Consider the following 25,480-nt stretch of genomic DNA (forward strand, 5'->3'; position numbering starts at 1 on the left):
TACTGATTAGTGTGGCAAGTCTTCTGGCAAATGTGAGTTTCCCAGGTTTTGTGAGGTGTAACCCATCTCCTGCGAGGAGTTCATCGAAGAGTTAATTGACCCGTTAGTCTAAAAATCTGAATACTTGCTGTCTGCACCGCCATCTTAGCCAGCTCTTCACTTCTAGTATCCTATTCCATCTCCTGATGCCATGACCATCATCTGGTAGGATTGATGAGAAAACTACCTGCACATCCAGTTTCTTCCCCAGATTTTGAAAGTCTTTGCAGAGAGTCGGTAGGTCATTTTGTGCAGTGTTTTGTCTACATGTATCAATATGAATGGGTAGTCATCCTTGGAATGGAGGAGGTTTTGTATCACGTCGGTCGCATTTTTGCTCCTGGGATAAATCTGGCCTGCAGACAGCGGCCTCTGTGCTTCTTAGCAGGGAGTCGCCCATAACTACCACTCTTCATTTCTTTATGGGCACACTATTTTTTGATGCTCCTGAGTGTTTCTGGGCGACTTTGATTTTGTTTTTTGTTGGAATCGTCTTGTCTAGAGTTGTGCCATTTTCATTCTTCTGCATGATGGTTTGATAACTGTTTCTTAGATGTGTGGGTGGTGATTATCTTGTCCAGTAGATCCATGAGCATGTAGCATGTGTTGCAGCTCACCATGTGGGTTTTCACCTCTTCCATATTGCTGTTAAATTCACATTTATGTTTCTGTGTGTGTTTTTTTTTTTTTTTACTTTACCTATGTATCCGCCGTCCCAGTGTTGGGTGTACAAATTAGAAATATGCAGATGAACTTCTTGGGGCGCCAATTCAGGGTGCTGCTAGCTGGGATAGTTGGGTCTGAATGCCCCAAAGCCAGCAGAAGGGTAGACTGTTACTTGTAAAATCTTGTGTCTTTGCTGGGAATGTACTACAGTGGTACCTTGCTTAACGAGAACAATCCGTTCTGGGACTGTGCTTGTTAATCAAGGTACTCGTTCAGCAGAGCAAGATTTCCCATAGGAAATCATTGCAATGCTGACGATCCGTTCCACAACTTCTAAAATGTCCCATCCTGGTCCCCTATTCTATCCACACAAACTCACACACGCACATATTATATGCTCACCTTACCTTCCGTTCCATCGCCGGTCTGCTGGGACTTGCTGTTCTCTGGTACGGGGCCGGGCTGTGTAACGCGTTACCATAACGACGAGGCAGGAAGTTCCCGGCCAGAGCGCTGACGTCAAAGGCAGAGCCGCTTGCCTCTGATTGGCCAGCGCTCTGCCTTTCATTAGCGATGACAGGAAGTTCCTCCCTGGTCGCTATGGATGCAGATACACAGCGTGGACTGGAGCGCAGCGGCGCACTACAGCACCCAGGAGGCCGGCGATTAAACGAAAGGTAAACATATTATGTTATATTATATGCTCACCTTACCTTCCGTTCCATCGCATGTCTCCTGGGTCTTGTAGTTCGCCGCAAGGACGTCGCGATGTACCCGGGAACTACAAGAACCATGAGACCGGCGGTGGAACGGAAGGGAAGGTGAGCATAAAACTGTATGTGTGTGCGTGCGTGTGTGTGTTTATGTGTGTTTGTGCGTACATATGTGTGTTTGTGTGGACTGCAAGTGCGAGTCAGGGTGTGGTGGATGGACGAAACCGGAAGTGTATGCGGTGAGAATTTCGCTCGCACAGTAAAAAATTTACAGAAAGCTTTGCTTGTTAAGCGAAATTCTCGTTAAGAGGGTTACTCGTTATGCGAGGTACCACTGTATATGCTATTAACTTTTGGTGAACCAATAAAGTCTTACTGGAGTGTGGAAACGTTAGTGTTCTCCGTGTAGTGTTCTGCCCACGGGGAAAGAGTACAGGCGTTCAGTGAGAGGAGTCCTTGTCCGTGCGGTCTTTGAAGACAGCAAGGGCAGCAAACAAGAGCACCTACTGACCCTCGTGTCTCCACCAACTCCTGCTTGGAGAGTGTCATTCTAGCCCACAGCAGCTAGTTTTAGGTTCATGTATGTTATTACTTGCTATATATGCAGTTCTTAAAAATACAAAATTCAGGTTAACCAAAGGCGAACCTATTGGGAAATTCAATTTAATACATAAAACAGTTATAGGAGAAAATCAGAAAGATAAGCCTGGATTCCGTTCATAGCTATTTATAACCCTCATATGGAATGGCTATACCAAAAAGTCATACATTGGGATTACTAACAAGTTCCTGACTATACTAGAGGATATCACTAATTGTATTAATATGATAATGGTACATGGCAGTTTAATTAAAAAAACAAAAAAAACACATTACTCAGACAGCTTAAATGTTAGCATTGGTTTAATAAAGTTGTGATACGTCATATATTTAATCGCTGCCAATAAAAAAGTATAAGAATTTTATACACAGTGTTCTGTGATGTCATGTGCGTATTTATGTAAAGAATTAAGTACAAATTTCCTAGGAGCAGCAGCTATTCCATTGGACAGACTATTTTTTCTTCAGCAATTCGGTCATTTCTGGGACTGCCTACAAAAAAAAACAACAAAAAACAAAAACATACATAGTTAATGAGAATAAATGATCCCAAAATGCAAGTCATATGGTCTTGTCAAACATCTGAGTTTGGAACATGGCAGACCCTGTGTTTGGGGGAAAGGTCTCTGTCTCTATATGATGCTGCTCGCAGATGGGGTAGCAAAACCTGCTGACCGTTTCCCTTTAAAAAGTTAGGACCGCTAAATCACCACAAAATTGCTAAAATGCATTTGGTCACGTAGGACAAAAACTCTGGTTATATAGAGGTATTCTGATTCTGCTCACCTCCACATTAGAAGACGAGTGAGGTTGGGGATAACACGTATACAGATGTCTGCCAGGTTGTGTGAGTGATCAGCAACGTTTGTGTACTTGTCATTCTAATGACTAGACAGGTGTATAATATGTGACGATTGCCCAGCAGATATCTAGAGAAGTCACCAGTCTGGCTTACCTCTCCATGTGGAAGCGAGTCGAGCCAGAATAAGACTTTAAGAGGTACAATTACCAAATGATCAAATGTAGGTCATATTTATAAATTCTTAGGGACAATTAGGTTTACCATTCCACATACTTTGATAGATGTCAACTAGTTGCATGATCTAACCTTTACTTCAGCCACATGTGTAATTACGAGTATTGTGTAGAAGTGTGGTTCTCAATGAAAAGCCTCTGATGAAGGCAAATCTTCAATTATTTACAATATCTATGTTTCCATCGGGTGGAACTAATGGGCTCCTACAAAATTCATTGAGGAAATAGTCTACATGTTGTACACTTTAAGTGACTGTGGCTTGGACCTTGCCAGCAGGCGACAGTTCAGGAGCAGCATTAAGCACTGGCACTGCCACCTGCTTCTCCCTGTAGAGCACAGATAGATGCATAAGTCAGGCAATGGCCTAACCTGGGAGCAATGTCAAGAAGCTAGTCAAATATTGCCGATGTCAATACAACCAGTTTGTGTATATAATAAGCTATGTACTCGGGTAGTTATAAAAGATAAAATATTTTCTTAGGACCTTTACACCGGTGAGACATCACTTTTTTTCTCAAAGGGTGCTAGTGGTTTAATTTTACGTAAACTAAAATTGCTCTTTAAAAATTGGTCTTTAACTTTGTCTGTGATATGTTAGCACAAAAGGTTGCATGATCCACTAGAATTGTGAAAAAATGTGGGCAAAAAACCCAAAAACAAACAGATGTGCACAAAATTACTACGGGAGGGAGAAATGGAGTATATTTGCACAAAAAATTGCAACTTTTTCTTTTTTTAAAAAAAATAAAATAAAATTAGCAGTTGATAAAGAAAAAAAATTAAAACATTAAAACAGACAGAAAAAAAAAAAGGCGTAAAATAAAGAAAGGTGAAAATCGAAAAAAAAAAACCACCAAAAGCTACATTAAACATGAGAAAAGGTGCAAATGCCATCATCAATTGGGCCCTATGTTTACATGATGGATTTTATGTGCAAAAAAACCCTCAAAAACTGAAAAATGACCTGACGCTCCATTTTTTTCCCAACACAGCTTTAAATCAGTCCTGAAATATATCTTAGTTGTTTGAACAAGGAGGCACATTTGCAATTTACATCTATAGGAGACAAACTTCACATGGATTTTGGCGTAGAACATGAACTATAATCTGTATGGGGTCATACCCTAATTAAACCAATTAAAGACCCTCTATGTGCAAAAACATAGTTTACCTTAAATAAATCAGCCACCAACCCATAATCTGACACCTGGAATATTGGGGCCTCTGGATCTTTGTTTATGGCAACAATGGTCTGAAAGCATAAAAACAAATGAGAGATTCCAATTTAAGAGAAAAGTGATAATGTAAAGCAAGGTCGAGGTTTCAGAGGTGGAAACGACATCTACCGTATTTTAAGAATAGAGATCCCCGATTCCCACGCCCCCCCCCCCAAGCTTTGTACAGTGCCCGCTGTCAGTGGAATGGTAGGAGTGCATATATACACTCAACCCAAACACAAAATACCTCCCCAGAATTTAATGCTGGCAAAGCTCAATTTTTACATATCTATGGAGGTATATTAAATAAACTATGGATATTGGTCCTCCTACTAATACTTAAAGGGGTTCTCTGAGAAATGTAATAAAAAGTACACACATTTAAGTAAACATTCTTCTAAATACCTTTATTTAGCACAAAAGGTATGCTTTATCTACTGCACTCAGTCAAGATTTGTAAAAAACTGTGCAGCCCATCCTAGATGTCAGAGGACATGCTGCATGAAGCATGAGACAAGACGCACTAAAATGGTTAGGCTGACAGCTGGATGTTCATTCTCAGTCAGCTAAATTAAGGTGTTTATCTTATCCTTTAGTCTTCTCTGCTCAGTTTCCAAACAAAATGGGAGAGAAAAGGCGCAATAGGGTCTTACCCGATATATTGCTCAGTTTCCAAACAGGTTGACTGAACAGAGGAATGCAAGTTCACGATGCCTGACAGGATGCTGCACTGACATGACCTCTGTCTCCAGCAGATGTTCTTTACTGCGTCCCAGAAATCTAGGATGGGTTATGATTGATACCAGTTGCCATCTTTAAACTCCTGAGAGTGCAGGAGATAAAGCATACCTTTTTGCAAAATGAGTAATATTTAAATTTGTTTTATTTAATTAAATTTCTCAGAAAACCCCTTTAAGGATTAGCAAGAGGTTCTTGCCCCTCCCAGACTGGCAAAAGATAGAGCTAATTGCTGGAGATGGATAGCGAAAGTACGAATAACTGTCTAGTTTCATTCCTACTTCGCACGCTAAGCCCACATCTTTCCCTGCAGATGAAGGCTGTATCATTCAGCCTTCATCTGCCTTTAACAGCTGTGCGTGAAAAGGAACTCCGCTCATAGCTTGTGTTAACATCTGACAGCGGCATTTAACACCCGCTGGCAGAGGGGCGCCCTCTTCTGAGCCCTCATCGGCATGCCCGTGACGCGATTGCGGGACACTGATTAGTTGTCATGATAGCAATGGGTGAGCCCCTTGTCTATCATCACAATACTCCTGTGAAATTCTGCCTCTTGTCGGCGTTCATGAGACTGCGATTTCTTCTATATGCAGCAAAGCTACATAATTGCTGTATATAGAAGAAGTGATCAGACTATTGAAGGTTCAAGTCCCCTAAAGAGAGTATTAAATACAGTAGAAAGTTGAAAAAAAAAGGTTTTTAGAAAAAAAATGAAAAAAAAATTCTAAACGTTCAAATCACGCCTATTTTACCACATTAAAAATTCAAAGATAAAAAATACACAAAAAACAAGTCCAATCTATCAAAATATAAAAAAAATGTATCTGATCGGTATATAGGCTAACTAAAAAAAAAAAAAATTAAAACCGCCAGTGAGTTGCAGTTTTTCAGCTACCCCAACAATTGAGCGAAATTTTATCAGGCAATCAAAACATGCAAGTCAAAATAATATCAATAACAACAGCTCAGGTGCAAAAAACAAACCCTCATACGACCCTAGATCCCAAAAAACGAAAACGTTACACCTCTCTTTCTTCACTACTTAAATAAAACAAAAACTATAAATTCAAATATAAAAGATTTTGACCTGTGTACATGTATTTAAATAAACCTAGGGCTTCACTTTACAGAGGTTGTCCACTACCCCTTCTTAAATACTATATTCTTACCTTGTAAAATAAAAATAAGAAACTGTACTCACCTCCTGCATGAGCGACTGGCACCAAATCTACCAGGACTCGCGTGGCATTGTTATAACATGTGAGCACTGCAGCCAATCAGCAGCCATTAATGGGATGCTTTGCTCACACTTGTTGGGAAGAAAGTGTAAAGAACTGCAGCCCATCAGCGACTGTTGATTGTTATGCCTCGCGAGCAGTGCAGCCAATATCACTGGAGCCCTGGGAAGCCCGACGCTGACATCACTGGAGCCCTGGGAGACCCGACGCTGACATCACTGGAGCCCTGGGAGACCCGACACTGACATCACTGGAGCCCTGGGAGACCCGACGCTGACATCACTGGAGCCCTGGGAGACCTCATCACTGGAATGACGCTGGTATTTGTGAAGAGGTTTTCAGAGTTGTGGACAACCACTTTAGAGTGGTTACTATAGCTAACCCATGTTTTAGAATAATTCAGTAAAATATTGGCGATGACAGAATGGAACAAATATACGAGGTAGAACCAATAAGTAATTGTAAAATGTCACTACATCTTGTGATGCACCGTAAATTAATTTACCTTACTGTCTTTCATTCCAGCCAAGTGTTGGATGGCTCCAGAGATCCCAACAGCAATATACAGTTCCTAAAAGTACAAAGAACCCATTCACTACTAATGATATCATCATAACTGATACAATCTGCCATTATTAAAGGGAACCTGTCAGGTCCCATATGCCTTCTAACCTAGCAGCAGAGACATGTGTGGGCTAAAAATCCCTGCCTATCCATCCCCTGTCTAATAATATTGTGGAAAAGCAAAGTACAGTGATACCTCGCTTAACGAGTAACCCAGTTAACGAGAATTTCGCTTAACAAGCAAAGCTTTCTGTAAATTTGTAACTCTGTTTACGAGAAAGCTATGCTGTACGAGCAAAATACTCACCGCACACACTTCCGGTTCCGTACTTTCACCGCACTCGCATCCACACAAACGCACACAAGCATGTACAAACACACATAAACACACACACAAACAAACACACACACATAACAGTATTATGCTCATCTTACCTTCCGTTTCATCGCCGTTCTCATGGTACTTGTAGTCCGCCGGTACATCGCGGCGAACTGCAAGATCCAGGAGGCCGGCGATGGAACGATAGGTAAGGTGAGCATAATGTGTACCTTCCGTTCCATCGCCGGCCTCCTGGGTCCTGTAGTTCGCCGGTATAGGCTGTGCATCGGCAACCATTAGCGACGAAGCAGGAACTTCCTCGGTCACCGCTACTCAAAGGCAGCGCGCTGACCAATCAGAGGCAAGCGACTCCTGCCTTTGACGTCAGCGCTCTGGGTGCGGAAGTTTCTCCCTCGTCGTGATGGTAATCCGATACATAGCCTGTACTAGCGAACAGCAAGTCCCAGGAGACCGGCGATGCAACGGAAGGTAAGGTGAGCATAATATGTGAGTGTGCGTGCGTGCTTGTGTGTCTTTGTACGTGTTTATGCATGTGTGGAATGACACAATAGGGATCCAGGATGGGACATTTAACAAGTTGTGGAACGAATTGTCTGCAGTGTATTGTTCTCGTTAACCAAGGTTCCACTGTACAAAAAAAAAAAAAAAAAAGATTTATAACTTACATTTTCCCTGTGGTACTAAGCTCTGGGACTAGTCGCAAGGGTGTTGCTTTGCCCCAACTAGTCTGCCCTCTGCGTACTATGATTTCCATGAGCCGACATCACCGCTGTCTCATGGAAATCTCGCGTGTGCGTGCATCTAATTCTCACAATGGCACTTGGCCTCCTTAGCTTGTCGACTTCACAAGCAAAAGTGTGTTTGAAGCCGGGAATGAGACGTGCAAATGTGTTTTTGGTGCCTTTTTGCCGCGGGTGCGATTTTTGGAGCCAAAAATGCTGCATCTTTGTGGTTAAGATGCAGTGTGTAAACATAGCCTTACAGATGGTTAGGCAGGGAGTTTTATCCCATGCATCCTTGCTGTTCGGATAGAAGGTGTATGGGACCTGACAGGTTCATTTTAACCTTACACAAGTTTTGGATACAAGTATTTATTTCGCTGTCCAGTTGTGCGCGTTTCTTCAGAAGTGTCTTTATTATTTCGCTGTCCAGTTGTGCGCGTTTCTTCAGAAGTGTCTTTATTATTTCGCTGTCCAGTTATTCTATTCTAAGTCCTGTTGTGTATAAATACGTGACTCTTCAGATTTTGTGTTATACCATGCCTGATGAAGAGACCTGAGTAGTCTCGAAAGCTTGCAATTATTACCATCTTTTCAGTTAGCCATTAAAAGGTATCAACCACTGAGAACTCTCTGTTCTTTTAAACAATTTTTTTACAAGTTTTGGATGCATAAAAAGTGAAAATCCTTTGGAATACAAATATATATATATTACTTGACAGTGTTATACAGAACCACATGTGATCCGTAGATAAAGGAGACAAGGAGAGAAGAAGCGTTATAACCACTTTTAGACCATGACTTGTAAAAATTTTAAGCAGACATTTTCTAAAAGCCATTATTGCCTTCCCGCGCTAACAGTTTAATAAATGATAACTCCAACTTTAAAAGGTAAATGATTTCAATAAACTTAGGTTCATCTTATGGCACGGCGCTTAACAATACTGCAAGAAAAAAAAAAAAAAAAAGACATTTTTTTGAAAATTAAAAGTTACCAATACACCTCTACCAAAAAAAAAAAAAAAAAGAAAACCAACAAAAAATAAAAAAACACTCAAAGTGCCGTCCATATGGCATCTCCTTTCTGTATCTTGCCGTCCACTGCTTGTTGTCTAGTAGAACAGTGATGAATGCTTAGACAGATTACATGAAGTGGGAGCAGGTCTTTGTTTTTCTGCTCCTGCTCTCCTGTCAATCAAATTACATGCAGGTACATTAGAGAGACGGGTTGGGGAGGCCAATACATACTGGGGAGTCAAAAGAAGAATTCCAGCTCCTATAGTGCTGGCAGAATACTGATAATTATTAAAATCAGCATAGCTCCAGGACCATTAAAACTGCTTTTGGTGCAAATACCAGTCTAACTTCAGCTTGTGATGTATGAAATGACAAGTACCCTTTAAATAAAAAAATAAAAAAAAATAAAAAAAGTTTAAGGGTATATAGAGTATACAGCATTCGATAAGGTCGCTCATAGTAGTAGATGCAGGCTGTCAGAATTAACAAGCCATGCACACTTCTGCAATCTTTTTAGTATAGACCTATTTGGGCATTAAAAAGTAAAAAGCTATATGACTGAAATCTTTGTTATGAAAATTTGTGCCGTCTGTATCCTTCCCACATTTATCTACCCCATTCTCTACCAATTGGAATGGAAATAACCATGTCAGCATTTATTAATGAATATTCCCACCAGGATATTTTTCTTTAGTCTAATTATATTGAGTGACTAATTTTAAATCGTGAAAAATACAATAAAAAAAAAATGGAAGAAAAAGAAAATCCACCCCCAGAATGCTCATCTGTCACTATAGGTCTTACAATAATGTTACCGGAGTTAACCGGGTAGAATAAAGCATGAAGACACAATAAAAGTTGTATAAAATGGAGCAAGTCATAGGCACGGACCACTTCAGCGCATAAAAGTTTAAGTAGGTGAGAGGAGGAGGATGGATATGGGGTGGGAGTCATTTCTACTTTCTTATTAAGCCCCTTAAAAAGCTCTGGGCTGACAGCCTCTTTCATCCTGAATTATCCAGCTCAGCCTTTAACTGCAGGAGAACAACGTTCGCAAATTGATTTGCAGGTCCTTTGGGGGAGCTCGAAAAAAACATTAAATTGCTGTAAAATATTCATATGTCAGTGCATTTGGCTGAAAGCAGTTGATGTTCTGTTCCCTGGGGGTTAAACATAAAAGCAATTTGGCCGGCATGTTCTGGATCCCCCTTTAATCCGTCTCATTAACTCTTGTACTGACAGAACAGTTTGCGTTCACTTTCACTTAAAGAAAGCCAAGCCGTGAAGTCACCAAAAGCTTCGGCGTGTGGGACATCACTCAAGTGCAGTGGTAATGGTTGGAACATACAATGCCTATTGTCCTCTATTGTTATAGACTTTATTAGAGAAAACAATAGATACTCCAGGTAAAGATTTCAGCACTTACAGAATCTGCACCGGTTTTATTCTTCCATCTTCCATTTTATTCTTCGATCTTACACAATATTCTGGATGCAGTATTCAGTATAGAGATTCATCCAAGGAATCAATAAGCTGAATGATCTAAAGCACTTTCCCCCATCATGCTCACTGTCACATAACAGGTAAGTGTGAGGCCACGAGATGCCAGTCCTGTCAGCATGTAACGGCGCCGATAAGTGACAGACACCAGGAGAGATACTGATGTTGGTTAAAGGGAATCAGTCACCAGGTTTTTAACACCTGGACTGAAAGCAGCATGATGTAGGGGGAAGACCTCGATCCAGTGATGTGTCACTTACCTGGCTATTTTGTGTACTTTTTATAAAATCACTGCAGGAGATCATCACTAGAGGACTAGTAACCTGCTGCCATGTAGTCCTCCATATTGATGAGTTCTGTAAATCCTCCCCATCACTGATTGTCCATAGGCAGAACGTTGCCAAAGAAAGTGGTGTGAATGGGGTTATATAGAGCTCAGCATTTACAGAACTGGTAAGTAATCTTACCAAAGCTGGAGTGAGCAGCCCAGTAATTGATACATTGCTGGAATGAGGGTATCTTCCCCTACTTCATGCTGAGCTCAGAAAGCAAAAACTTGGTGACAAATTCCCTTTAACAATACAATTTCAAAGGGAAACATTACCCCCTTCCCAGAAAATTGGGCAATTTTAAACTGGCCAAAGGAACAGCATTATAGGGAGTGAAGATCTCTAAAGATAACCTGGTAATATGACAGAGATCTTAAAAAAAAAAAAGAGCAACAGTGTGCTGTCCTTATACACATTCTAGAGAGTCATGAGACTAATGGGATTAACCACTTCTCAATCACTATTTTTCCAATCAACTGTAAAAGAATGGCAACTATAGTCCTCTCCATTGAGAGCATCCCAATCCCAGGTCCTCCTCAAAGCAGCAGTGTATGAAGTGGCATGACTATGCCCAACCTCTACCACTCTATTACTGCTTAGAAGACTAAAGGTACCGTCACACTAAGCAACTTACCAGCGATCCCAACAACGATAGGGATCGCTGGTAAGTTGCTAGGAGGTTGCTGGTGAGATGTCACACTGCGACGCTCCAGCGATCCCACCAGCAACCTGACCTGGCAGGGATCGCTGGAGCGTGGCTACACGAGTTGCTGGTGAGCTCACCAGCAACCAGTGACCAGCCCCCAGCGCCGCGTGGAAGATGCTGCGCTTGGTAACTAAGGTAAATATCGGTAACCAAGCCGATATTTACCTTGGTTACCACCGCACGGAGCTACACGTGCAGAGAGCAGGGAGCAGCGCACACTGAGCGCTGGCTCCCTGCTCTCCTAGCTACAGCACACATCGGGTTAATTACCCGATGTGTCCTGCAGCTAAATGTGCACAGAGCAGGGAGCAGCGCACAATGCTTAGTGCTGGCTCCTTGCTCTCCTAGTTACAGCACACATCGGGTTAATTAACCCGATGTGTCCTGCAGCTAGCTACATGTGCACAGAGCAGGAGCCGGCACTGACAGTGAGCGGCGGAGGCTGGTATCGAAGGTAAATATCGGGTAACCAAGGACAGGGCTTCTTGGTTACCCGATGTTTACTGTGGATACCAGCCTCCACAGAAGCCGGCTCCTGCTGCCTGCACATTTAGTTGTTGCTGTCTCGCTGTCACACACAGCGATCTGTGCTTCACAGCGGGACAGCAACAACTAAAAAATGGCCCAGGACATTCAGCAACAACCAACGACCTCACAGCAGGGGCCAGGTTGTTGCTGGATGTCACACACAGCAACATCGCTAGCAACGTCACAAAAGTTGTTCATTAGCAGCGATGTTGATATCGATGTTGCTTAGTGTGACGGGGCCTTTACACAGAAAGCCATCAGTTCCACAGACAATGAATGGAGCAGCAGCGATCATGCACAACCTTGAAACTTCATTCAATCCCAACCACAATGAGGAGGAATGAGGAGATCAGGACCTCTCTTCTCAGAATAGTGAGGATCTCATCATCTATCGTGTTAATACATGATTAATGTCTTATAAGGATACCCCTTTAATAAAAGCTCAGAAGGAAGAACATATGTATGGTATACTTACAGGTGCAACAATTTTCCCAGTCTGTCCGACCTGCATGTCATTAGGCACAAAGCCAGCATCTACAGCTGCACGGGAGGCACCCACTGTACAAGACAAGGAAGGAATTACTTTTAAAGAAATCACATACAAAGATCCATCTCAGCTTTCAATTATTTAAGACATAACATAAGATATCTTTCAGGGGTGTCCCTGGTTTGGCTATTACTAGCACGCTGGGTGATGAAACGCTCGTATGGGGGCACAGATTCAATAAACTCAAAAAGAAGAGCGAAACAGGTATTGGGAGGTGGCTGCCATCGCTGTGTATGACATTGCTTTATTTATTGGTGGTGCTTGGTTTTCCTAAACCCATTCCATGCCTCATATTTTCCTTCTGGGCAGGTAGTATTTAGCACAAATTGTTATACACTTACTACACAGGGATGGTGATTACTCAGGTGCTGAGACAAGGCAATCAGCAGCAGATTTCAGCTGTAACACCCTACTGCAATCACCAGGTCTAAATCTGGCAGCCCATCAGCAATTGTGGGGTTGAAAGGAGTGGTTTTGGAAGCTGGAAAACTCCAGGTTTGCCATGTACGGAACGGTGCAAATGGCAATTGCATTATGGATGTGACCAAAACATTGCATGTACAATTTCTCATATGGGGCTAATAAACACTGTACAGTGGAACCTTAGTCTAAGAATAACTTGGTTTGAGAGCGTTTTGCAAGACAAGCAAAGCTTTTTACAAATTTGTAACTTGGTTTAAGAGCAATGCTTTGCAAGAAGAGCAAATTCCCACCGTGCACACTTCCGGTTCTGTGCTGTCACCGCGCTCTGACCCGCTCTGGAGGTAACTTTCTGTGCATATGTAATGTACACAGTATACCATTGTTTAGTATATACTATATAAGATGTCTATCAATTTGAATTTGTGGATACAGTATTGTACTTTCTTATTGATAACCAGCACATCACATTGCTTATATTGTACCTCATAAACCAACAATTCTATTGTAAGCTAACATGCAGTTTAATTTGCTTTGATTTTTTACTGTACAGTATTGTGTATTAGTGTACTGTAATAATTTTGTATGAATACAGTACATTTTGTATTACTGTAATAAGTTTGTATAAATACAGTAAATATTTTTGGGTTGTGGAATGAATTGTCTGTGTTTCAATTATTTCCTATGGGAATATTCGCTTTGATATAAGAGTAACTTGGTTTAAGAGCACACTCCCGGAACCAATTATGCTTGTAATCCAAAGTTCCACTGTTTAACAAAAATAAAAAAAATGTTTTAAAGTGTCTGCCCATGAAAGGAAAATTTAAATTGTCATGTTAATAAATAATTATGCTAAAACTATGGGAATTTTTTTTTAAACCTATATAAATTCCTATTAAAAAAAAAAATGCATAGCCTTGATCCAAATTATAGACTTGTCAGGATGTTTATCCTACTCAATGAATGCTGTTGGAACAAAAAATGGCAATTTTTCCATTTAAATATCCAGCCTTCCCTCCAAAAATTAATAAAAAGTGCACTACAAAGTTTTAAAACAATGGTACAAATGAAAGCTCTTCCGAACGTGAAGCTAACAACACTTTTGGTGGGTAGAGTGGTCATTTCAGATCTTTAGAAAAAAAAAAAAAAGAAGGCTGTGTGCCAGGATTACTGCTTATGCACAAAGCATAAAAGAAAATTACAAAAATTTTGTTTGACATTAAACAGTCACCAGAAGAATGAAGCCAACTTGACAAATAAAATAAAGATCTAGTCCAAAATTGCTGTATTTTGATTATCCTGGCGCAAAAAGTATCTATTCAAAAAATTATACTAATAAAATTTACATCCTGTCCTAAAAGAGCAAACCCACTAACAACTGCTTTGAAGGAAACTTGTCATCTATTTAATCCAACAGCACAGTCAAGGTATCTCCAGTGTTATGTACATACAGCACGGTCTCAGTGAATCAGCACAATTTCGGTGTTTCCGATGTGATGTGTATACAACAGTCTCGGTGTCTCCAATGTGATTTATATACAGCAGTCTTGAGGTCTCCTATGTGATGTATATACAATAGTCTTTGTCTCCTATGTGATGTATACACAGCAGTCTCGGCGTCTCCTATGTGATTATATACAGCAGTCTCGGCGTCTCCTATGTGATGTAGTTACAGCAGTCTCAAGGTCTCCAATGTGACATACGTGCAGCAGTCTCGGTGTCTCCTATGTGATGTATATACCGCAGTCTCGGTGTCGCCTATGAGATGTTTATACAGCAGGTCTCATACTTCTTGAGTTCTAAAAATATTACATAAGTAGTGATGAATTCACCACTTTCAGGGAACATATATTGAAATATGCACCGATGTTTGCATAAAAACTTACTGCTGCGAGCAGTTCTATACAATTATCGACTGCACTCTCTCTGGACTGACTGACGCAAACATGGAACAGCAGTTGTGACAATCAACATCATTACCAACATCACACATCTTACCAAAGAGAAGCTGTTCCAGCCATCACATTACGGATGAGTTAAACGTTTATCAAATGCAGCAGCTCAATTTTTAAATTTGTTAATTTTGTAAGACCCGCAAATGATAGTATACATTTCCAATAGACCCCAACAGAAAAAAAGGTCCCAACCCTTGTTTAAATAGCCGTTAAAAAAATTATTACAAATTTAGAAAAATATTCAATATTTCCGCATGGAATTTATTAAATTCTAGCCATTATTTAATCAGTACTTTCAATGTTGTAAAAGCAAACAAAAAAAAGGGAAGCATTGTCATTCTTTGGTTGCTGTACCATGCAAAAAAATTTGATAAAAAAAAGGTGAAAAAAAAGTACCAAAACTGCAGTAATAAAAATGTCAGATGTCGCAAAAATAAAAATAAATTAAAAAAAAAAACAAAACAAAAAACACAACAATTTATGGGTGGAATAATAAAAAGGTCTAGGCCTCAGAAAATGGTAACAAGTCGAAATTGTTTTTAGAGAAATCCCTGAATTTTTTTCAACACTATTAAGACGAAAAATTAAAGAAACACCATGTTAATATTGTATTACCATAATCATACTGATTTAAAGAATCATGTTGCCTGGTAATTAGGTAATTTTTCCCCACACAAGACCAGTAAAAACAAAACCCAGAAGATATTGCCTGAATTATGGCACTTTTGCAAATTCAAGGCACCTGGAATATTTTTAGCCATTTTCCGGTACATTTTATGGTAAAATTAATGGTATCATTCAAACTTTCAACTTGCCCAGCAAGAAACTAGTCTGCATATGTTTATATAGAAAGAAAAATAAGAAACTCATAGTTCTTGGAAGAAGGGAAGGAGAAAACAAAAGTGCAAAAATAAAAAATAGCCACAGCAGACAGAGGCTAAATAAACAGTTTAAAAGCTTTTTTATCCCAAAATACTGGCAATGACAGTTACAGCAAATTCTGTAAAAAAAAAAATAACAAAAAACCCCCCAAAACAATAGATGCTTGTACAGCTTAAAAAAAAAAAAAAAAAAAGAGGATGAAGATGTAGCCATATTAGGACTTGCTTTAGTTTCTTAATACAAAATGACAAAAGGTTGGGATTACATGCTGAAAATATACATTTTACACACAAATTAGGGTTAGGACCTGCTTAGATGAGAGCTAGAGGAAATACAGTGGATGAGGACAGAAGCTGAGAGACAATGTAAAATATTGAAATTAAAATATTGGTAAATTTTCAAAAAAAACCTGCTGGCCGACTGACAAACTCTAGAGCGTGCGCAAGTTTCACAAGCGGATACACAATCTTTAATATCATTATGCATGGATGACCACCAAAAGAGTCTACTAATAACTTGCTGGGTAGCTTTGCACAGGGTGACCACTCAAAATGGAATCATGAAATTCCTGCAACAGATTAAATCTCAGGTACAGAGGAAAAAATAAATTTGGACCCTGGAGTAGTGGAAGGAGCCAACAATTGGGCTTAACGGATCTCTGCTTCCAACTTCCTAACTAAAGATACTAAAGAAACCACAATAACCTGAGGAATAATTGAGGAATGGAGGTTGTGGAAGAGAAACAAAATCAAGACTGCGCGACAATACATCAGCCCTGAACGTGATAGAAAAATTGAATCTAGAGAAAAATAGGGACCATGACCGCTGAACAAGGTTCTGGCATAACAGTGCACTGTCAATGGCAATAATTTGATTGGGTATTTCAAACCCAAAAGACCCTATTCATAGTCTCAAAACCAGTGAAGTTTCCTGTAGACCCACAGTCAATGAAAGCAAAAGCCGATGTTTACCGATTTTGGAAAAGTAGTTCCACATTCAGCAGTACTTTACCCGAGGAGTAAGAAGGTACCTAGATGTCTGGGTGACCTCCTTGACAATCACCCAGACTTCGGCTTTTCCTGATGGCCCACATGCTTGAGGGCATGCCAAGCAGTCCTTATGGAAATGTCCAGCGCTGCCACAATAGAGGCAAAGTCCGAGACCACTTTGATATCTCTTCTCAAAGGCCCTTAAGTTGACACCTCCTACCTTCATAGGTTCCACCTCAGGTTACTGGACTGACCCGGGCAAAATGACCAAAACCTTCTGTCGTTCATCACGTTTCTTCCTAATTCTTTGATACATAAAAAATAACCTGAGTTATGGCCTCCCCCAAGGAAAAAGGTGGAGCATGCAGATCCCAAGTGTACTTAAGAGTACCCAAGAGGCCTCTGTAGAACTAGCACCTGAGCACTGAATCATTCCACAGGACTTCAGAAAACCATTGCTGAAACTCAAAACTATAGTCCTCAGCTGTGTGGCTCCCCTATGTCAGGTTCATGATCTTTGCCTTTACCACCTTGACTCTGTCAGGTTCATTATAGATCATCCCTAATGTGTCAAAGAAGGCATCAACAGAAGACTGTTCTGATGCTAATGGAGACAGAAAATGTCCAAACCCGAGGGCCCTCTCACAATAGGGACATGATTATTCCCATCCGCAGGGACACATTCGTTGAAGACCGGGGTGGCAAGGTAAAAAAAATAGTTTACAGCTCTCTCCTGAAACCACTAAACTGGTCTTTCTCCCTCAAACATTTATCATGAATATGCCACCACAGGTTCGGGATAAACCAACTACACATCAAAAGGTTCAAAAGTCATAAATACAGTCAGAAGTTGAGGACTTTGGGACACACCTATAGTACTAGAAAACTAACCCTGCAACTGGGACTGTGAGGATTCTAGCTTCTGGTGTTCCCTGGTCAGATGCTGAACCATCAGGGTCAGATTCACCACCTGAGGACAGTGTATGAACTGGATCCATGGGTGGAGAAAAAAGTATAAGGCCAGTTGTAATGTGACGCTAGTCACTACACAGGCAAGTCTTGAGGCATGGTAGTCCACCGTTCTGGGGTCAGATACCAAGAGAGCACGTCAAGGATTAAGGGGATAGACAAAGGCATAGTCAGGTTAAGGTCCAGAGTCAGAATACGTGGAGGACAGTGGATCAGAAGAAAGGGACAAGGCAAACAGAAGGTCAGATGAGGCCAACAAGCACCACTGAGCAGAATACTATGACTGACAATGTTCAGGGATAAACTGCTCAGCTAAGTAGCTAGGCAAACATAGATAACAGGGAACAAGTGAAGAAACCCAACACCTCCCAGCATCAGATTGGATGACTGAACTGTCACTCATCAAAACTGACAGCTCAGCACACCCTAATTCCATAGTACAGCAAACAGTTACATACCCATTAAATAAATATATCCAAGTAGAGCTTTATTCTACTTACACGGTGCTGTTCTATATAAATACACAATTGGTTGGCTCTTCACAACAAGTTATAGGACCAAAACATTTCCATCTATTTATTTTATGTAAGGGTTTGTGCACATGTGCAATAAGTGCATCAGATCTTTCTGCTGCAAATACTGAAGTATTGGTACTAAAAACGCAGTGTAATGTAAATGAGTTCTTGATGCATTTTTTTCTACATTCATTAAAAAAGTGGGAAAAATTTTGCCAGCACTGAAAGAACTGAAATCATGTACAATTGATACTGCTTCAAATCTGCAAGGAAAAATAAGCACGATGTGCATGAGATTTCTGAAGTCTCATTAACTTTTCTGCTACAGCAAAAAACGGATTTTTGTGTACTCACCGTAAAATCGTTTTCTCTTAGCCATCATTGGGGGACACAGGACCATGGGTGTTATGCTGCCTATCCATAGGAGGACACTAAGTAGATGCAAAAGACATTAGCTCCTCCTCTGCAGTATACACACCCTGGCCGGGCCAGGCAACCTCAGTTTTAGTACACAAGCAGTAGGAGAAAAAAATAGTAAGAACTTATCTCAACGGAGGAACATGTGAAAAAAAAAAAAAAAAAAAAAAGAGTCATAACCAAATAAGGTACTGAGAGAACCAAGGCCCAACAGGGCACCAGGGTGGGTGCTGTGTCCCCCAATGATGGCTAAGAGAAAACAATTTTACGGTGAGTACACAAAAATCCGTTTTTCTCTGACGCATCATTGGGGGACACAGGACCATGGGACGTCCTAAAGCAGTCCATGGGTGGGAAAAATAAAAGAAAGACAACACAACCCAAGGACGAGGAACCAGTCCCAGACTGTCTGGAGCGCCTACTGAGAGAGGTGGTCTACTGCTGTTTGCAGAATTTTCCTACCCAGATTTGCCTCAGCTGAAACCTGGGTATGGACTCTGTAATGCTTTAAAAAAGTATGTAGGCTAGACCAGGTCGCAGCCTTACACACCTGTTCCACTGAAGCCTGATGCCGAATGGCCCACGAAGCGCCAACTGCTCACGTGGAATGAGCCCGCAGCCCACTAGGAATGGGCTTGAGTTGCAAGCGGTAGACTTCCTGGATCGCAGAGTGAATCCAGCGAGCCAGAGTTGCCTTTGAAGCTGCCTGTCCCTTCTTAGGCCCCTCAGGAATGACGAACAAAGAGTCCGTTTTCCTAAAGGGGGCTGTCCTGGATATGTAATATCTGAGAGCTCTGACGAGGTCTAACAAATGCAGAGACCTTTCCACCCTATGAACTGGGTGTGGACAAAAAGAAGGCAGAACAATGTCCTCATTCAAATGAAACGGGGTAGGAACCTTTGGAAGAAAATCCAGAAGGGGGCACAGAACCACCTTGTCCTGGTGAAAGATCAGAAAAGGCTCGCGGCAAGAGAGAGTGCTGCCAGCTCCGAAACCCATCTGATAGACATAATTGCCACCAGGAATGTTACCTTCCAGGACAGAAGAGCAAGGGAGGATTCCTTGAGAGGTTCAAAGGGGGACCTCTAGAGACCGTCCAGAGCGAGATTGAGGTCCCATGGGTCCAGCGGCCGTTTGTACGGGGGAACTAGATGGGAAACGCCCTGGAGGAAGGTCTTGACTTGCGGTTTTTGAGCCAGGTGGCATTGGTAGAAGATTGAGAGCGCTGAGACCTGCCCTTTAAGGGAACTGAGAGCCAACCCCGCTTGCAAGCTAGACTGTAGAAAGCCGAGAATTCTGGGGATGGCCAGAGGCATAGGCTGGACGTTCGTTTCCTTGCACCATGAAAGGAAGATTTTCCACGTACGGTGGTAAATGCGGGATGACGCAGGCTTTTGGGCGCTGATCATGGTGGAGATAACCGCAGAGGAGAATCCCGCTCTTGTTAATACCCAGGTCTCAATGGCCATGCCGTCGGCTTCAGGGCTCTGGAGTTCTAATGGGAAATGGGCCCTTGGGTCAGCAAGTCTGGGATGTCTGGAAGGCGCCACGGTACGTCTGCGAGCATTTGTACTAATTCGGTGTACCAGGCGCGCCTGGGCCAGCCCGGTGCTATCAGTATCACCGGGACTCCCTCTGCCTTGATTTTCCTGATTACCCGCGGCAGCAGGGGTAGAGGAGGAAATATGTAAGGCAGGCGGAAGTGGTGCCAGGAGCAGATTAGAGCACCCGCGCCGATGGATGGCGGGTCGCGTGACCTGGCTATGAACGCGGGTACCTTTGCGTTCAACCTTGAGGCCATTAGATGCACGTCTGGTGTACCCCAGCGAGTGCAGATGTTTAGGAACACTTCTGGGTGGAGAGACCACTCTCCGGCGGCCAGGCCTTGGCAACTTAGAAAGTCTACTGCCCACTTATTTACTCCCGGTATGTGTACCGCTGATATCACTGACCCCGTCGATTCGGCCTAGCTGAGGATCTTGTGGGCCTCGAGATAAGCCGCTTTGCTGCGGGTGCCCCCCTGACGATTGGTATAGGCTACAGCTGTCGCATTGTCTGATTGGACTCGAATCTGACGACCCGCCAGCAGAGGGCAGAACGCCCTGAGCGCGAGGAAGATCGCGCGGATTTCCAGGATGTTTATGGGTAGGGAAGACTCCTGGGGCGTCCAACGCTTTTGAGCAGCGTGGTGCCGGTACACTGCTCCCCAGCCTAGGAGGCTGGCGTCCGTGGTCAGGACCAGCAAGTTCACTGGGAGAAAAGATCTCGCCTTTGATAGGGATGAGGACCGAAGCTACCAGCGGAGAGCATACCTGACTGAAGGCGTCAGGTGAAGATGTTTGTCGAGGGAGAAGGGGCACTTGTCCCGGGCAGCTAGAAGGGCTAGCTGCAGTGAACGGAGGTGCAGTTGAGCAAAGGGTACTGCCTCCATAGCCGCCACCATCCTGCCAAGCACCTTCATGCTGAATCGAATGGAGCGAGACGAAGGACGTAGAAGGCAGTGTACGTCTTGTCGAAGAGCAATCGCCTTGTCCTGAGGGAGATAGATCAAGCCCCGACGGGTGTCCAGAGACATGCCCAGGAAGATGATGGATCGTGATGGGACCGGGGATGATTTGTCTAGATTCAGTAGCCACCCTAAGCGGGATAGGGTGTCCACGGTGATCTGTACGCTGGTTGAGCAGTCGCGGAAGGAGGGGGCCTTGATGAGGAGGTCGTCCAAGTAAGGGAGAACGACTACTCCCCTGGCGTGAAGGACGCTCATGGCGGCCGCCATGACTTTGGTGAAGACCCTTTGTGCGGTGGCAAGGCCGAAGGTTAGGACTACGAATTGAAAATGGGAGTCCTGAACTGCGAAGCGGAGAAACTTTTGGTGATGTGAGGCGATGGGTATGTGCAGGTACGCGTCCTTGATATCTATGGAGGCGAGGAATTCCCCTTCAACCATGGATGCAATAATGGACCTTAGGGACTCCATTCTGAATCTCCGTACGTGCACATGTTTGTTCAGGTGTTTGAGGTCCAGGATGGGTCGAACTGACCCATCCTTTTTGGGGACCACAAAGAGGTTGGAATAAAAACCCCTGATCTTCTCGTCGTCCGGGACAGGTATTATCACTCCTGCTGTTTGGAGCGAGTGGATTGCTGAGAAAAGCGCCTCGCGTCGTTTTCGAGTCTTTGGGGGGTTTGAGAGAAAGAACCGACTCGGGGGTCGGGTCCGAAATTCTATGTGGTAACCGGAAGACACAAGGTCTCGCACCCATTTGTCGTCTGAGGCGGCAGCCCAGATGTGTTGAAAGAGCCGCAGTCGACCTCCTACAATGAGTGTGTCTTCCGGGGCGCCGAAGGACTTATGAGGGAGGAAAACGTCGTGGACGAGTCTCTCTAGTCCTGGACTATTTCGGTCAAGGCTGCCATGACGAAGTGGGTTTCGGGGAGAGCTGAGAAGGTCGGTCCTGGCGTAGTCCGCGGCTAGTGGCGGGGGCAGAGCGGGATGTCGACCAACCAAATGAATTCCGAAAGGAGCGGAACGAGGACTGTGGACGTCTGGTGAAGGTCGTCCTGGACATCAGCTGGGGGAGGGAGGTACTCTTTCCTCCCGTGGCGTTAGAAATGAGCTTGTACAGACGTTCGCCAAACAATCGGTCTGGAAAAAAGAGAAAGCCCGTGAGAGACTTCTTGGAGGCAGAGTCCGCTCGCCATTGTCAGAGCCAGAGAGCTCTACGGATGGCTATGGTATTTGAGGCGGCAAAAGCTGCGCAGGTAGTAGCGTCAATGGAGGCCTGCATCAGGTGCTCCGCCGCAGCGGCAATTTGAGCTGTTACCTCTGTGAAGGTATGAGGGAACTGGGATTCCTCAAGTGAAGTGTTAAGGGATTCTGCCCAGACCGAGATCGCCCCACACAGAGGCAAAGGAGGGCGAGAGGGAGGAACCCGCAGCCTCAAAGGCAGAGCGGGCGAGATGCTCTACCTGTCTGTCTGTCGGGTCCTTGATGGAGGAACCATAGGGTAAAGACAGGAGCGTCTTTGTGGCAAGGCGGGAGACCGGGGGGGGGGGGTCGACAGAGGGCGGATCGGCCCAGCCCTTAGGGGCAGGTGAGGCAAAAGGGTACCGAGACTCCATGAGTTTACGGTTACCGAAGCGCCTGTCTGGCTTCTCTCTTTGCTTTGTGAGGATATCCTGAAACTCTGGGTGATCAGTGAAAACCTTTTGGGGTTTCCTTGCCCTCTTAAAGGAGACCGCATGGTCAGTGGTAGTGGATGGGGGATCCTCCACATGCAGAGTTTGGTTGATTGCTGCTATAAGGGAGTCTATTGCAGTTTGATCATCTGGGGAGGGTGAAACCAAGGAATCATCCTGGTACAAACAGCATTCTCGCTCCGCCAGCTCTTCAGAAGCCGTGGAGCGTGTGGGAGAGCCTGCCCTGTGTGCTCCCGAGGGAGAGCCATGGGGGCCATGAGAGAGTGCTGGAGACACCCGGCCGTGTGCTCTTTTTCTGATCCCTGCAACCGGTGAAGCATGGGCCCGGATTACCTCAGAATGCCCCTCCATAGAGGTATCCTCGGGCTGCGTTCCGTCCAGGGGCCCAGAAGGGTGTGGAGGACGACATTGCATAGCCAGCACCAGGTTCTGTGACAGTTTTTCCATGGATTGGGACATGAACTGTGCCCATTCCGGTGGGCTGGGAGCCCTAGGCTCTGGGCTGACGGTTGCGGCGGTGGTGGCGGGGAGGTCTTGGGGGGCTATAGGGGCACAGGACTCACAGAGAAGAGGTGTGTTTATGTGGTAGCGCAGCGTGGCAGGCAGTGCAGGCTGAATATTAGACTATGCGAGTCTTAGCACTCTTAGAATTCTGCATGTTCCTAATAGGAGTATGCCAGGAGGGGGAGCAATGATATGCAGAGCTACAAGTGAAGCAGTGGGAAGCAAGGATTATATTCGCTTCGGTGTACCTCACCAGAATCAGCCGATGGCCCTGCGTCCTCAGGAAGGAGTAAGCCCGCTCTGTGGAGAACTTTGCGCGCTTTCCTGGGGGGGGGGGCTTAGCGCTAAAAGAGCGCCAAGAAGAAGTCAGTGTGCCCCCCTGCTGTCCCCCGGCCAGGGGGTGTATACTGCAGAGGAGGAGCTAATGTCTTTTGCATCTACTTAGTGTCCTCCTATGGATAGGCAGCATAACACCCATGGTCCTGTGTCCCCCAATGAGGCGTCAGAGAAACATTGCTTTTTTGGCAACAAAATCAAAACAAAAATGCAACGTGTGAACATACCCTAACGTTCAGCGTGGGATACTACACACATTAGGTAACTGGTAACCCCATCATGCAGATATTGATCTGGTAACAGTGGTGCCCCTTAAGGCCGCTCTACACGCTACAATTTATCTGACGATCTCATTAGCGATGTGACACGCCCAAATCGTAGTTACGATTTGCCGAGATCGTTCATAGGTCGTTTATTAGCGGTCACACGTAACGATCTCACAAACGGCGCAACATCGTTCAGCGATATATTGTTTGACCAAGGCGGTTGTATGGATGTTTGTCGTTGGCAGGGTGTCAAACGTACCAATATGTCTGCTGCGTTCCAAACGACGAACAATATTTTGAAACTGAATGATGTGTCAACGATCAACGATTTTCAACCTATTTGCGACCGTTCAGAGTCGCTCGTAGGTCTCACACGCAACAACGTCGCTAACGTGACCCCGACGACATGTCGGCAGATAAATCGTAGCATGTAACACCGCCTTAATACAACTCATCCTAATGTCATGGGTGCTTTACATTCATTTCTATCTGGAATTAGTAGGTAGGTAAATAAATAAAAAATTGTGACCTTTGCTAGTATTTAGTAAATATTTAATCAGGAAGCTAGGGAAAGCACCATCATGTTCAGACTACACATGCATAGATAAGGACATACTGCCCTATTCTGTTAAATGTGGAATCCTTCTCTACAAATCTCCAGAAACTTGCAATTTCCATTCTACTTGTCTGTGAAACTAGTTTAGGGATCTAAGACCCTTTGAACATATCAATGTACAGTACAGACCAAAAGTTTGGACACATCTCATTCAAACAGTTTTCTTTATTTTCAGGACTCTGAAAATTGTAGATTCACATTGAAGGCATCAAAACTATGAATTAACACATGTGGAATGAAATACTTAAACAAGTGTGAAACAAGTGAAAATATGTCATATTCTAGGTTATTCAAAATAGCCACCTTTTGCTTTGATAACTGCTTTGCACACTCTTGGCATTCTCTTGATGAGCTTCAAGAGGTAGTCACCGGAGATGGTTTTCTAACAGTCTTGAAGGAGTTCCCAGAGATGCTTAGCACTTGTTGGCCCTTTTGCCTTCACTCTGCGGTCCAGCTCACCCCAAACCATCTTGATTGGGTTCAGGTCTGGCGACTGTGAAGGCCAGGTCATCTGACGTAGCACCCCATCACTCTCCATCTTAGTCCAATAGCCCTTACACAGCCTGGAGGTGTGTTTGGGGTCATTGTCCTGTTGAAAAATATATCATGGTCCAACTAAAACGCAAACCGGATGGAATAGCATGCCGCTGCAAGATGCTGTGGTAGCCATGCTGGTTCAGCATGCCTTCAATTTTGAACAAATCCCCAACAGTGTCACCAGCAAAGCACCCTCACACCAACACACCTCCTCCTCCATGCTTCACGGTGGGAACCAGGCATGTAGAGTCCATCCGTTCACCTTTTCTGCGTCTCACAAAGACACGGTGGTTGGATCCAAAGATTTCAAATCATACTCATCAGAACAAAGCAAAGATTTCCACTGGTCTAATGTCCATTCCTTGTGTTCTTCAGC

At 43.6% G+C, this 25,480-nt stretch overlaps 1 protein-coding gene across 1 annotated transcript in view; it reads right to left on the reverse strand.

Annotated features, from left to right (window-relative positions):
* Positions 1 to 2,303: 2,303 nt before the first annotated feature.
* Positions 2,304 to 25,480, reverse strand: part of ETFA (electron transfer flavoprotein subunit alpha) — an 82,887-nt gene continuing 59,710 nt past the window's right edge. The window contains exons 9-12 of the mRNA XM_075342647.1: positions 12,426 to 12,508; positions 6,753 to 6,818; positions 4,226 to 4,306; positions 2,304 to 2,510 (exon numbers count right to left, since the gene is read on the reverse strand). Coding sequence (XP_075198762.1) covers positions 2,472 to 2,510; positions 4,226 to 4,306; positions 6,753 to 6,818; positions 12,426 to 12,508 — 269 coding nt within the window. The 3' untranslated portion in view covers positions 2,304 to 2,471. The remainder of the gene's footprint in view (positions 2,511 to 4,225; positions 4,307 to 6,752; positions 6,819 to 12,425; positions 12,509 to 25,480) is intronic.

Source organism: Anomaloglossus baeobatrachus, chromosome 4 (genome assembly GCF_048569485.1).
Source record: "Anomaloglossus baeobatrachus isolate aAnoBae1 chromosome 4, aAnoBae1.hap1, whole genome shotgun sequence".
In the NCBI taxonomy this organism is placed as follows: Eukaryota; Metazoa; Chordata; class Amphibia; order Anura; family Aromobatidae; genus Anomaloglossus; species Anomaloglossus baeobatrachus.